The sequence below is a fragment of the Fukomys damarensis genome, unplaced genomic scaffold (genome assembly GCF_012274545.1).
Source record: "Fukomys damarensis isolate Sample0158 unplaced genomic scaffold, DMR_v1.0_HiC HiC_scaffold_15, whole genome shotgun sequence".
Classification (NCBI taxonomy): Eukaryota; Metazoa; Chordata; class Mammalia; order Rodentia; family Bathyergidae; genus Fukomys; species Fukomys damarensis.
This window is the reverse complement of record NW_022900927.1, coordinates 18,933,467-18,947,582: the sequence shown is the minus strand read 5'-3', so window position 1 is coordinate 18,947,582 and position 14,116 is coordinate 18,933,467. Positions and strand designations below refer to the sequence as shown.

The 14,116-nt window shown below is 48.0% G+C and overlaps 1 protein-coding gene across 1 annotated transcript; it reads left to right on the top strand.

The window, feature by feature from the left end:
* Nucleotides 1-1,259: 1,259 nt before the first annotated feature.
* On the top strand, nt 1,260-8,475 carry Krt74 (keratin 74). Its single transcript, XM_010609399.1, has 9 exons — nt 1,260-1,730; nt 2,316-2,530; nt 2,944-3,004; nt 3,468-3,563; nt 4,039-4,203; nt 5,688-5,813; nt 7,159-7,379; nt 7,788-7,822; nt 8,279-8,475. The coding sequence occupies exons 1-9, from the start codon at nt 1,260-1,262 to the stop codon at nt 8,473-8,475; spliced, it is 1,587 nt and encodes a 528-aa protein (XP_010607701.1).
* Nucleotides 8,476-14,116: the final 5,641 nt, after the last annotated feature.

Sequence of the window (14,116 nt, the reverse complement as noted above, 5' to 3'; positions counted from 1 at the left end):
CTAGGCCTCTCCCATGACTGTACACTGTCTGAAGAAGGGAGAAGGGAGCCACCTGCGGTCAACCGGGGCAGCCCTGTGCACATGACAGGCTGGTCAGCCCTGAGCTGTGAAATACTTGATAGTTCCTGATCCCAGGAGTGATGAGGAATTTTACAAAACAAATTTCATCCCAGTAGTGAAACTTAGGGGTTCCTGTAGCTGACTAACTTCAGCCAGGGGTGTTCTGCACAGATAGAGATGAGCTAAAGTCCAGTTCCTGTCTGGCCTCCCAAGATGGGGCAGATAATTTTATCCTGGAGAGAAAAGTCCAAGTGGAGGAAAAAAGCCAGCTGCCTGAAAGAGTTCTTGCTGTTAAAAAGGTAATGTCAAGGGCCAGGGATTTAGCTCAGTGGCACCGTGCCTTCCTCACAAGCACAAGGTACTGAATTCGATCCCTGGTGCTAAAATAATAATAATAATAATAATAATAATAATAATAATAATAATAATAATAAAAATAAATAACTTCAAGGTCATCACAAGCCAGGACTTCTTGGTAATATATCTGCCAGCCCCAGACAATGTCTCTGTAGGGGGACATGCAGATGCTTCGTGCTCTTTTCTAACCTCTGCCTGGTGTCTGTTCCACAGCTGGACAGCTGTGCTCCTTAGCATGACCCAGAGAGTGACCCCTGGACTTTTGTTGCTGGATCTAGATCTTTGAGTGCATCCTTTAGGAGGAATCATTTCCTTTCCAAGTATTCTCTAGCATCAGCACCCCAGTGCCTCATCAAGGCTGGATACCAGGGAGATAGTTCTTTGGAGAAGAAGCCTGAGGTGTTCAGATGAGCCCTCTTTGGGTAAAGGTAGGTATTTCCCTTGCTCCTTGCTGATAAGTAAAAAAATGAGGCAGCATTGGAAAAATAAAGCAAGGAGATCTCTGCTGTGGATAATAGGACAGATCTCTAATTAGGAGCACAGATAAACTCCAAATTAGACCACTCCAGTGTGCGAAGGCAGCATATTCCACTTGCTATCAGGAAACCTTCATTGCTGCAAAGGGCTTGGAGATCTCTGCTGTGTAGATTGTCCCTGGCCCGCGGCCCTTCAGCAGGGAAAGGAGATAATGTACTGAGAGACGCCCTGTTCTGGTGTTCTGGGCTCAGCAGGGATAAAAGGAGGCAGCACTCCGAGGAGGCAGCACTCTGACTGTTGCAGCCTTGCATTCTCCAGCCCTTGAAACTGCATTTCTCTGGCTCTGTGAGTTCTATTTTACCACCATGAGTTGGCAAGTGAACATCAACTCCCATGGCAACAAGGGCAACTTCAGCGTGCATTCTGCGGTGGTGCCAAGGAAGGCTGTGGGGAGTGTGGCCTCTTACCATACTGCTGGCCAAGGGGCTAGGGTTGGCTTCAGCAGCCAGAGCCTCTATAGTCTTGGAGGGAATCGGCTTATTTCCTCCAATGTGGCAGACAGCGGTGTTTGGGCTAGAGGACGCAGCTTTGAGCATGGCTCTGGTTATGGAGGCAGCCAGGCCAGAGGCTTTGCTGGAAGCATGTTTGGCGGTATGACCTTGGGACCTGCGTGTCTATCTGTGTGCCCACCTAGAGGCATCCACCAGGTCACTATTAACAAGAATCTTCTGGCTCCCCTCAATGTGGAGCTGGATCCTGAGATCCAGAAAGTGCGTGCCCAAGAGCGGGAGCAGATCAAGGCTCTGAATGACAAGTTTGCTTCCTTCATCGACAAGGTGGGTTTCTAGGAGGAGGAGAAGGCAATCCAGTGGGACAGGAGTAATCTCCCTGTCCCCTCAGCATGGGCCGGTCAATGTGGATACCAGGTTGCAGCTGGGTTGCCAGAGGGGATCCTTCATCTTAAGGCAGGAAGAGAGATTTGCAAAATAAGTAGAACAAAGGAATAAATAAATGGGTTGTACTTGCAGGGTATTTTACATAGCAGGTTGGGAAATTGGGTAGATGTTAGCTCTACCTTAAGAAAAAAGTGACAGGCTTCTGGAGGATAGCTGGGCGGAACCCTGGCTCTCTACAGAACATGAAGTACTGATTGAAGGAAGCAATGTTGAGGGATGGGCTCACAGCACAGGAAGAAATATAGCTGAGACATAAAGGAGAGCATCTGTGAAGTCTGCCTCTTGGCGAGGTTTTAGAAGTTTGGAGCACGAGCATGAGCACTTGTACAAAGTTTCGATGGCAGCCGATGTCAAAGGCAGAGTGTCAGAAGTTGAGCCAGATAACAGCCTGGGAGTCAGTGTTGCATGTCCATGGGGCGTGATGGCATCCATGTGGTTCCGGGTGGTTGTTGACTTGGGTTTCAGGTGCGTTTCCTGGAGCAGCAGAACCAGGTGCTACAGACCAAATGGGAGTTGTTGCAGCAGCTGGACCTGAACAACTGCAGGAAGAATTTGGAGCCCATTTATGAGGGTCACATCAGTGGCCTGAGGAAGCAGCTGGAGATGCTGTCTGGTGACAGGGTGAAGCTGGATTCAGAACTAAGGAGCATGAGGGATGTGGTGGAGGACTACAAGAAGAGGTGAGCACACTCCACCAAAGAATCACTAGTCATGAACACGATCTCTGTGGCATATTTTAGGAGGGCCAGGAGCAAGTTCAAGAGTTCAGAGCTCAGATTTCCTCTAGTTATGAGGGAAAGCTCACCCTACTTAATGAGAACACCCTACCTAGTGGATAGGAGTTCTGCTCATTGACCCACTAAGCATTCACTTGATGGTTTGGGGTGTCCCATAGGTACGTGGATACTTTCCTAGGATGCAGTGAGTAGATTGCATTGAGGTAAGCTAGGAACTTCTGATTCCTGCTGTCAGATCTCACTCTAAAGGGACCATGTTGGGCACTCTGCAGCCCCAGTGCATTCCCAGCCACCAGGCAGAGGTTTCTTGACCCAGGGGGCTGAAGCCTCTTGCTGTATTCTCTCTCCACCCACAGATATGAAGTAGAGATCAATCAGCGCACAGCAGCAGAGAATGAATTTGTGGTGCTCAAGAAGGTAAGGAGAGAAGAGCTTCTTCATCCTAAACAACTCTGCTCAGGGCTTTAGCCCAGGCTACCTGGGGTGTGGTTTGGTGCCAGAAAGTGATGGAACCATAATCCTGGCCTCTGGTGAGCTAGAGAGGAAGGACACACACCCAGGAAATGGATGGAGACAAATAGGAGAGAATTCTGGTCTGGGACTTGGGACACCTTGATTAAACCTCACATTCCTGGGTAACATGAAGAAACTCAGCACCTCTCTGGGCTAGTGTTCTCCAGGTAAATAGGAAGTTCCTGTTCTCCTTTTGCTATTCCCAAAGATTCAGTGAGTCTGAGAGAAAAATTGATGTTGAATGACTGTTTATCAATATCCTTCTATCTGTGGACAAAAACAGAAAGGAAAGTGGCTTTAGGGGTAGTGGCAGGGGAAGGGCAGCTCATGGGAGGAGGGCCTAATGGTGGTTGGTGCCTCTTGGCAGGATGCAGATGTAGCCTACACGGCCAAGGTGGAGCTTCAGGCCAAGGTGGACTCTCTGGACAAAGACATAAAGTTCCTCAAGTGTCTGTACGATGTGGTGAGGACCCTCCTATTCCTGACCCTTTTGCCTTTTTCCATCCAAGGGCTTCACCTGAATTGCATGGGGGTGTGCCAGCAGGAGGCACTTGTGGCCGACATAGGGGAAGATGTTTGGCTGGAAAAGTGAAAATCCTAGCACTAGTTGACCATGGAAACACTAGATCTTGTCCTTAGAGGACACATACAGGCATAATCAATCAAGGTCATGATAGAAAGTTTGCTCACAGGCAGGACAAAATGACCCTGTGAGTTCCTACTGAAGCACAGCTTCTTGGGCTCTGTGGAGCTGGAGGAAATGCCTTCCTCCTGCTGAGCACCTCCTGCTGCCTGCCTGAGATGCATCTGCAGGGTGCACTCCCCTACTTTGCCCGTGTGCATCCTGATGACACGTTCTTCCAGGGATTCCTGGCCCAGAGGACAAATAAGGCCAATCAGGGGGGCTTGGGCCTGACCATCTTCATCTCTCCACTCAGGAGATCACCCAGCTCCAGACTCATGCTAGTGACACCTCTGTCATCCTGTCCATGGACAATAACCGGGACCTGGACCTGGACAGCATCATCGCTGAGGTCCGTGCCCACTATGAGGACATCGCCCGGAAGAGCAAGACTGAGGCTGAGGCCCTGTACCAGACCAAGGTGAGCATGGGTTGAATCTCCTTCCTTCTTGGGATGGGCCACCTCCACCAGTGAATGTGAGAGAAACTGCTGTAGATGTGCTGAGTGAAAATACTCCTCATCAGAGAGTGTTATTGAAGTTAAATCAGAAAAATGGTGGGATGGACATATCCAGAAGAGAGAGAGAGAGAGAAACAAGTGATCCTCTGAGGGAGGCGAGAAATGCGGTGTTTCTACTGTAAAGCAAGTCACTTACAGGAATGGAGGCAAGCTGCCCAGGGGGAGAAGGAACAACATGCACAGAGCAGGACAGCTATGAGTGAACTGGGATCAGGTGGGGATCAAAAGGGGAAGCCCTGACTTCTTTTCTGATGGATGTGGAGAGACTTCCAAGAGTGGAATTCTAGGAGTGTTCTTAGCAATGGAGTTAGGCTTTGGGGTAAGACCCTCTAGGGGACTGTCAGGTATGGAATCCTTTACCTAGGCATTCTCTAGGGCTGCTGAGCCTTCCTTTTTGCATTTATTAGACCTCACCTATGTTACCTTTCCATCCCAGGTGTTTTCTAAAATATCTGAGAAAATGAACTTAGAAGGAAAAAAGATTTATTTTGGCTCACAGTTTCAGAGGCTTCAGTCCCTGGTTGCTTGGCAGTGTTGCTTCAGGCCTGAGCTGGCACAATACGTCATGATAGAAGTATATAGTAAAGGAGGCCAGGAGCTGAGAGAAAGAGGAGAGGCAGAGTCCCAGTAGTTCCCCTCAAGGTCCCACTCCAAATGTCCTAACTTTCCTCCAGTAGGCCTGACCTCTTAAAGATTTCACAACCTCCCAACAGCACCAAGCTGGAAACCAAGCCTGTGACACACAAGGCCTTAGGGAAACATTCCAGATCAGACTAGATACCATTCCAGATACCAGCAGCCAGGGTGGTGGGTAGTTCACTCTCACGCTTCCTCTTGTCCTTTGTTCCCTGCCCATTGCCACACCATTTCCTCTTTCCCGAAGGACTAAACACATGGAAGGGAGAAGCCACCAATCCTACCAATCCCACCCTCCACCCCGAGGGTACTCAAGACCCTAGGCTTCCCTCCCCTCTTCCCATGACCAAGAAAGTGCTGTAGGAGAAAGCAAATGAGGAGAGCAGGGATCTCACCTATCTTGTCACTACTGGATCCCCATACCTGTGGGACAGAAATGGGCCTGTAGAAGATGCCTCTCTATGTGATAAGTAAATAGGAGGGGATCAGATCTTTGCTCACACTGGGGTGTGCTTGACAAATGTGACCTGCAACTTTTTCTTCCCATCCCAGGAAAGACTGCAGACCAGGGGCTGAGACACAAGGGAGAGCAGACAGATTCTGCTTAGAGAACACAGTGGACTACTTGGTCTGAGCTGGAAGGGGATCAGAACTTCCTGCTGTGGTCCCCCTGGCTCCGCCAGCTGTGGAAGCATCTGCTTAGGACCCCTCCTTATCTTGCCTCACTACCACCTTATCACCTCTGCTAGATTCAGGAGCTGCAGCTAGCGGCTGGCCGCCATGGGGATGATCTCAAACACACCAGGAACGAGATGTCAGAGTTGAACCGGTTCATCCAGAGGATCCGCTGTGACATCATCAGTGTGAGGAAGCAGGTGGGCAGTGACCTCATGGAGAAGGCCGAGACCCAGTTTCCTCTTCTGTAATAGGGACACTGGGGCCCACCTTTTGGGAAGAAGCAGGTCTCCCCTCCTGGGCATAGGAGTGTCTTTCCCTCCCTGCCTTGTTGCCCTATCAGAGTTAGGAAGACTTGAGCCTATTCTCTGGATTCCCCAGTTTACAGATAAGGCACATGGGCAGGAGAGGGAAAGTGATTTGCCTAGGGCCCCTAGATGGTCATGAACAGGGTCAGGATTTGAACCCTGTGTTCTCTTGCTCAGACCTTCTCTCTGTCTAATAAATGTGGCCTACAGCCCTTGAGATGGGCCACTTGGAAAGCAGACCTTATGTCTACTCCTCCTTCTGGGAATGGAACGAGTGTGTGCATGGGGCAGGTGTCAGGGTCCTCCACAGTCATTCCTTGCCCTCATGCTATGGCACAGTCCTGATGATGGAGTGCCACGGTAACAGATGAACCTCTTAGGTTTCTCTGCCCTGTGCTAAGGAACCAACTCCATTTATATATATTTTATCTGAAAGCATCAAATCCAGCACCACCTCAGTGGGGAGATGAGTTCATATTCTAACGGACCCTTCTTGGGACCTCTCAAAGAACCAGGTCAACCTTGCTAGTGATATAACTGCCAAATTGACAGTTCTCCTTCCTGTGTCCCACAACTCCCAAGTAGCATGGGGGTGGGTCACAGGGACAGCATAAGACTCCATGAGGACCATTCCCCACACCTCGGAGTACTTCGCGTCACAGCGCACCTGGGTGTTCATCACTGTACAGTTTCTGAGGTTGTAGTTGCAAGTAGCTGCTTTCAAGGGGAAGGCTCCCTCCCCCTTTTAGGCCAGATGTGAGCACGTTGTCCAATCCTCCTGCAGTGTGCTGGAGGAGTCCAAACACACTCTCTGTTGGTGCTAACAAGGAGGAAGCCTCTCTGGAGAGATATCCTGCAGCAGAAATACACCACTGTGGGACCCTTGGCAGGCTGTTTGATCCTTAGGGGTGGCCTGACTGGAGTCTTGGACACAGTTCTCCTGAATTTGATGTACTTGAACTCATTACCATCTGTGGCCCCCCAACCCCAGGCACTAGAGAGCTTTGCAAACATTGAAGGTTTTTTTCCTGACCTCCTTAAATACAAGTATTCCCATGGTTTCCACTGTCACCTTTTTAAAAAGTTCACCTGCAATGGAACACAGAGGAGTCTTGGGTTCTGGTGTTAGCTTTGCAGCTCTTGCAGACATCTTGGTTCTCATCTGTAGAGTGAGGGAGCTACGCTACTGAACCTGAACATTGTTTGATATTTTACCTCACTGCTCTCTGCCCCTTAGTGCTCCAACCTGGAGACAGCCATTTCCGATGCTGAGGAACGAGGAGACAGTGCCCTAAAGGATGCCCAGGCCAAGCTAGATGAGCTCGAAGGTGCCCTGCACCAGGCCAAGGAGGAGCTGGCCCGGATGATGCAGGAGTACCAGGAGCTCATGAGCCTGAAGCTGGCCCTGGACATGGAGATCGCCACCTACCGCAAGCTGCTGGAGGGCGAGGAGTGCAGGTGAGGGTCCGAGAGGGCACTGTGTTGCTCAGGGAGAAGGGGCTGTGTATGCAGCCAAAGAGCCACCGGGAGCTGGAAGAGGAGAAGCAACAGTGCTGGTGATACCACGAGGGAGGGAGACAGTGGTGTGACAGGTGAACTCAGCTGCGGCTTCCTGCGAGGGATGTCAGATGTGAGCTGGTGCCATCAACAGAGCCCATGGAGACCCGGGTTTAATTACTGGGTTTGCCACATGGTAGCTGCATGGTCCTGGTAAAATATGTATTGTCTCTATTTTTTCATCTGTAACGTGGCAGCTCCAATCTCCGCCTTGTGCTGTGAGGACAAATTTAAAATGAGGTACGCCAAAGTCAGAGCCCTTGAAGGTTAGTTGAATCCAGACACGTCCTGTCGTTTCCTTTCTTGCAGGATGTCTGGTGAGAATCCGTCCTCTGTGAGCATCTGTGAGTATCCTCAGATGGTTTGCATTGGGAAAGCCGGGGCCCTGGGACACGGCGCAGCTGCCTTCACTCCTTGTCTCACCTCACCCGGAGTTTCTGTTGCTGCTTTGTGAAGTTTCTCTGGCTCTTCCCCTTTCATCCCCTGGCAACAGCGACTGAAACTATACCCACCCTTCTCCTTGTTGTCTCTCCCCTGGGGCGCTGTCATCTAGAAAAAGGTTGCAAATAGGGACTTTTCTAGATGTCCAGGAGGGCAGGGACCATGTCTACCCGACAGTCCTCCCCTCGCAAATGGTCTGGCGCGCCACAGGGTCTCTGCTATGTTTGTCGAGTGTCTTGGCTGCTGAGTGCTGTCATGGGATTAGTTAGGGTGTTCTCAGAGACAGCAGTTACCATGATTTTGGTCATCTTTGGTTGATACCTCCCTTTCCCTCCCCTGCTCTTACCCTTCCTCCTCAGCCATCATCAGCAGCAGTGGCTATGGCTACCACCCCAGCTCGGTGAGCCCTGACCTTGGGGTCAGCAGTGCAGCCATCAACCTTGGCAGCTCCCGAAGTGGCCAGACCAAGACCCAAGGGGCACAAGCTGGAGACCTCAGGGACTCTCAGGACAAGAGTGCCCCAGGCAGTGCCCCAGCCAGGAAGACCACCTGCTAAAGCCACTTCCCCACTCACCTCAGCACCTGGAAGAAGGGATGTCTTAGCTACTGCCCAAAGATGCCTGCAACTCCCAAGTCCTCTATCGCTGAATTTTAGGACTGGTCATAGTACACTTCACTATCCACACCATGGCATGTCTTACATTCAAGCTCGGATTGACAGGGTCACCCTCTCTGTGTCAATGGGCCCTGTGTGGACTTTATGACTTGTTGTTTTTCATGCTGCCTTCAGCTGGCAGGAGGCTTTGGAAACACACGCCACAATCACCTCTTGCCCTTGGGAAGCTGTGATCATGCCTAGCGAGAGAGAAGGAGGGGACAGAGGGAGGGATAGGTTTGTTCTGTGTGTATGGGTCAAGTTTTCAATCATTGGAGGTTTTACTGCCCCTGCAAACATGGTTGGGTGAATCTGGTGCTGTGTAACCAAAAGGTATTAGAGCAGCCTTTCTCTGTCCCACCAGGGTGAATTCATTATGGAGAGCATGTGTACATTCTCAGACCACCAGACACCCTATTCACAAAGCAAGCAAAGGAAAATTGGGCATTTTCTGCCATCTTGGGTCATCCAGCCATCCTTTTTTTGTCATTCATACCTGCTTTTCATAAGCAAGCACCTATGCACCAGGCACCCTATACATGTTGCCTCTAATTCTCATCCAATGCTGCAAGGAAGGTGCGCTCATCACCCTTGGGACAGCCAGGGAGCCTAATTCTCTGACAGCTGCAGAGGCCATCCATCTTTGTTTCTGCTCAGGCCTGGCTGACTCGGGGGAACCATGCTCTTTCCACAGCATGACATTGCCTCTTTCATAGAGAGAACATCAAATTCATGGCTCTTTATGAAGGCAGCATCATAACATTTTATCAGGACTGTGGAATGCGATTGATCTTTGGTATTCTCTCTGGGGCTGTGTCTTACAGTAGTTTCTGACTCTTAGTTCCTATTACCCACAAGTTGAGTCCAGTGAGCAGATTTAATCTTACCTCTGAGTGGTGTCACCCAGCCACACGTCATGGCTCTCAGGGTAAATATTCCTGAGAATAGCATCATCTAGTAACCCCCACCGCTGAATTAAGGACTCTGAATATCTGTTTTACATTGAATAAACTGCTCTTGAGTGGCATTGGATACGCATTGCTGTCAGTCTCTGCAAATGTTCCAACCTCTAGTGACGATATCTCCCTACCCCAATACTGCGATGTGCACAGCCTTATAGGCTTTCTCCAAGGAGGCTGCTCAGGAGGTGACCCCAGGCTGCAGAAAGACAGATTCACACTCAAAGCCCTGTACTTATGCTGAGAAGTGGCTGCAATGATGGAGCTCAGTAAGGGTGGCTTCCTGGAAAAAGAAAGATAAGCAAATAATCAGAAAGAAGGGCGCCTAGATTCCTGGAGGGAGAAATTGAATCATGCTACCACAGTTGGCAGGGGCACAGGTATTGTGTGCTTATTTATGAGGGGTGGGAAGTCCCCAATTTTTCGAAGCCAGTAGTGGGGCTGGATGGAATTCCAAAGCTGTTGGATTCTGCTGTTGGCAGAATGGCAGCTTTCCAATCAGTCTTGTGTTTCAAGTGTGCTCAAGATATTTGCCCCTGTGGGTCTCAGGACAACAGGATGGGGCCTTGGAAGGGCGTGGCCTTCACTTCATTGTCCCTTTCACATATTAAGAAGTTCTCTTCTGTGTGTGTCCTGATTCAATAAACTTTGAGGAACACATAGCCAAGGCATCTGGTGGGCTTTCTGTCCAAATGACTCCTTCTGATATTGCTGCTGTCATCTCTGTAGATGCTGGACTACTGCTCTAGGAATTAGGGATCATCATTCTGACTCTGCCACTACCCAGTCACCTGGTATAGTCAAGGAGTTCTTAACTCTGTGGATCAGGGATCCTTTGGGGATCTGCTGAAAGCTATGGGTCCTAGAACCAGGTACCCCCAGGGCCCTTGCAGCACTACTGATCTGCCTTTGCAAAATAACAAATTCCCCAAGAATGCGCCAGTAAGAGGGATTTCAGCTTGGTAGTGAAGGGGGCCCACACTCTTAAACAGCTTTTAGAGGAATACAAGAGCCATCGGTAAAATCACCTCCTCTGAAGCTGTGGTGCAAGCATTACTGATGGCTGCCCTGGTGCTGGTGGGCTGTGAGACCCAGGGCTTTTCCCAGGAGCTGTTCCCAAGAGCTGAGTGGATGCAACACCTTCTGTCCTCTGCTGGGGTTGTGAGGAGGGCAGAGGGCTGCCTCCCTTCCTGCAGTTTTGCTGCCTAGGAAATAGACAAAGCTTTTGCTGACTGGGTTTATTTAAGGCCTGCGAAATGTACAGGAGCCTCTGGCCTCTTGCTTTAAGACTCAGTTTAGAGAGTGCTCTAAGGCCTAGGAGGAGAAACCATGGAGGTAGGAACCTGGAGAGACTGTTAATTTCAATTCCGTACATCTACAGCTATTTCAAAAGGCTGCCAAGATCATTCGGTGGAAGACAGAATAGTCTCTTCAACAAATGGTGCTGGGACAGCTGGATTTCCACGGGCCAAAGAATGAAGTTGGACCCTTCTTCACATCATATCAAAAATAAGACAAAAATGCATCAACCACCAAAATATAATAGTTAAAACTATAAAGTTCTTAGAAGAAAATATAGGGGAAAATCTTCATGACTTTGGATCTGGCAATTGATTCTTAGATGTAACACCAGAAACATAAAACACAAGAAAATAATTAAATTGAACTTCATAAAAGTTAAAAATTCCTTCACATTAAAGGATATTATAAAGAGAGCAAAAAGACAACCTATATAACAGGAGAAAACATTTGCAAATCTTATATCTAATAAGGTTCTAGTATCCAAAATATATAAGGAGCTGCTCTTACAAGTGAACAAAACCCTAGTTTAAAAATGGGCAAAGGACTATAGAGGATTAAAGAAGTCATATAAATGTCCAATGAGCACATGAAAAAGAATCTCATTAAGGAAAAGATAGTTAAAACCATAATAAAATGATAATTTATGCCCACTAGAATACTTTAATAAAACAAAATAACAAATGTTACTCAGGATGTAGAGAAATTGGAACCCTTGTACACTGAATAGTTCAGACACTGTGCGAAAGGGTTGGGCAGTTCCCTGGAAGGGCCACGTAACTCAGCAGTCCCACTCTTAGTGATATTCTAACAGAACTGAAATCAGGTGCTGAAACCATACAGGCACACACAGGTCCATGGCACTCACTATTCATAATAGTGGAAGGTAGAAAAAGCCCAAATGCACATCAATGAGTGAGTGGATACAAAATTGGGATACAGTATTATTTTAGCTTGTATCTTAAATGTCCCCCTAAAGGCCTATTGCTGAAGGTTTGGTCACCAGCCTGTGGTGCTTTTGGGATGTGGTAGAGCCATTGGAAGGAGGGGCCTATGGGAATGAAGTTAGTTCATTGAGAGAATGCCCTTGAAGGGCCTTGTGGAGGTTCTGGTCCTTCCTTTCTCTCTTTTTACTTCCTAGCCACCATTAGGAGAGTAGTCTGTCTTAGTTACTTCCTCATTATTGGAACAAAATAATCAACACCCACAAGTTAAAGGGGGAAAGGTATATTTTAGCTCACAGAGTGTAGAGAATTCATTCCATAGTCAGCTGTCTCCAAGGCAGGGTGTCACGGCAAAGGGACGTCAGAGAGGAGAAACAGTCCATGGCATGTAGACAGGAAAGAGGAAGCAGCAGCAGCAGCAACAACAACAACAATGCTCCCTTTACCTTTATTTCATTCTGGCTATAAGCCTATTGGTTGGTGCACCTCATACCCAGGGTGGGTTTTCTGTCTTTAGTAAATCCATGTATTCTTACCCAGAACTACATTTATCCTATCAATGGATTAATCCAGTTATCACACATTCATAATCCATATTTACACATCCTAGATCCAGCCGCTTCTGAAAAGCCCACCTACAAGAACTTGAGGCTTCGGGGGGGGGATGTTTATGTACAAGCCACAACATAAGCTTTCTCCGGCATATGCTCTCTGCCATTATGTACTGTGTTGCCACAGGCACAAAGCAACAGGGCCAAGTGAATATGCACTACAACCACTGAAATAATGAGCCAAAATAAACCTTCTCTCCTTATAATTTATGTTTTTAATACAACAACAAGTTGTAATAAGTATAAAAAGAAATAACATATTGATGCACGCTATGTGGATGAAGCTTGAAACATTATGTGAGGCGATAGAAGCCAAACAACAGAGATCACACATTGTATGATTATGTTGTTTAAAATGTCCAATCTAGTAAATCTACACAGAATATAGGTTGGTAGTGGCAGGAATTGGAGAAAGGGAGTGAGAGTGCTGCTAATGGGCACAGGGTTTCCTTTAGGGGTGATGAAAACACTTTGAAATTAGACAGAAGTGGGAGGTGTGCAATATTGTGAATATGCTGAATGCCACTAAATTGATCACTTTAAAATGGTAAATTTTATGTTATGTAAAATTTACCTCTAGGCGGGCATGGTGGTGCATGCCTGTAATCCCAGCACTCAGTGGCTGAGGCAGGTGGATTGCTGTGAGTTCAAGACCAGCCTGGTGAGTTCCAGGTCAGTCTCAACTACATAGTGAGACCCTGTCTCAAAGACCAAAACCAAACCAAACCAAAACAAACAAACAAACAAAAAACCCCCCAAACCAAAAAACCTTACCTCAAAAAAAATAAAAATAAAATCAGGAGTGTAAGCAGAGAGAACAGAGAAACTGTATGCCTGGACTTCACTGCCAGCCTTTCTCATCATATGGCAGATGTTGACTGACTATAAAGATAGGGCCACTACGGAATAGAGACAACCCACCCTATTTGACTAGCTGAGGGCAAGCTTGGGGGACTTGGGAGCCTCTAGGGAGTCAGACTTACAATGGCCCAGAGCTGATCAGTCCTCTTGACACTTCAGTTGCTCAGGTGAGGATAACCATAGGTTCTGTCCATTAACTGGGTCCTTGTTTAACTACCTATGTTTCAGGATTTGGTTATTGTGAACAATTCATAGCCCTGCAGATCTGTCATAGCCTTTAATGATTGTTGCTGAACTGAAGTAATAGAAGCCAGAGAAATATAGCATTCCTCTCAGCGACCAGGGCCACGGCCTCTGCTCAGTGAAATGGACCAGGATTCACAGTGTCCATCTTCCTGAGATCCCCAAACCCACTCTATTTTGCCCACTAACTGAAGTGAGCACAAAGCCCGATCGCCTTTGGAGCCATCTCTTCATCTGGGACTGATCCAAAGCAACCGTCTCTGTAATGACAGACCTCTCCACTGGACTGAGACATCCTCAGATGCAGCTTGTGTCTTCCTTTGTTTTTGTGTGTGGCAGATGCTGGCACAGAAAGGCTGTTTTGTAAATGTCAAGTGAACCACAGACTGTAAAGGAAGAAGACAACTACAGTATCTATGCACTGTCTTCCAGAACCTCATATGCCTTTTCTTGTGTCTTTTCCCCGTGGCTCTCCCCTGGCCATGACCTTCCCATTTTCTGATCTTAAGAGTGTTTTCTCTCCCTTTGTTCCAAACCCAGGGGAGCAGGAGGCTTTTCACTGATCCATCTGTGTTCATTGGTAGGGAAAGTATCATTGAAATAAATCTTCTGTGGCCTTGAGGAA

Excerpts from the sequence above, each read along its gene's own strand:
- Krt74 (XM_010609399.1), top strand. The coding sequence starts at position 1,260 with ATGAGTTGGCAAGTGAACATCAACTCCCATGGCAACAAGGGCAACTTC. Across the intron at positions 5,814-7,158 it reads TCATCAGTGTGAGGAAGCAG|TGCTCCAACCTGGAGACAGC; the intron begins GTGGGCAGTGAC and ends TCTGCCCCTTAG. Across the intron at positions 7,380-7,787 it reads CTGGAGGGCGAGGAGTGCAG|GATGTCTGGTGAGAATCCGT; the intron begins GTGAGGGTCCGA and ends CCTTTCTTGCAG.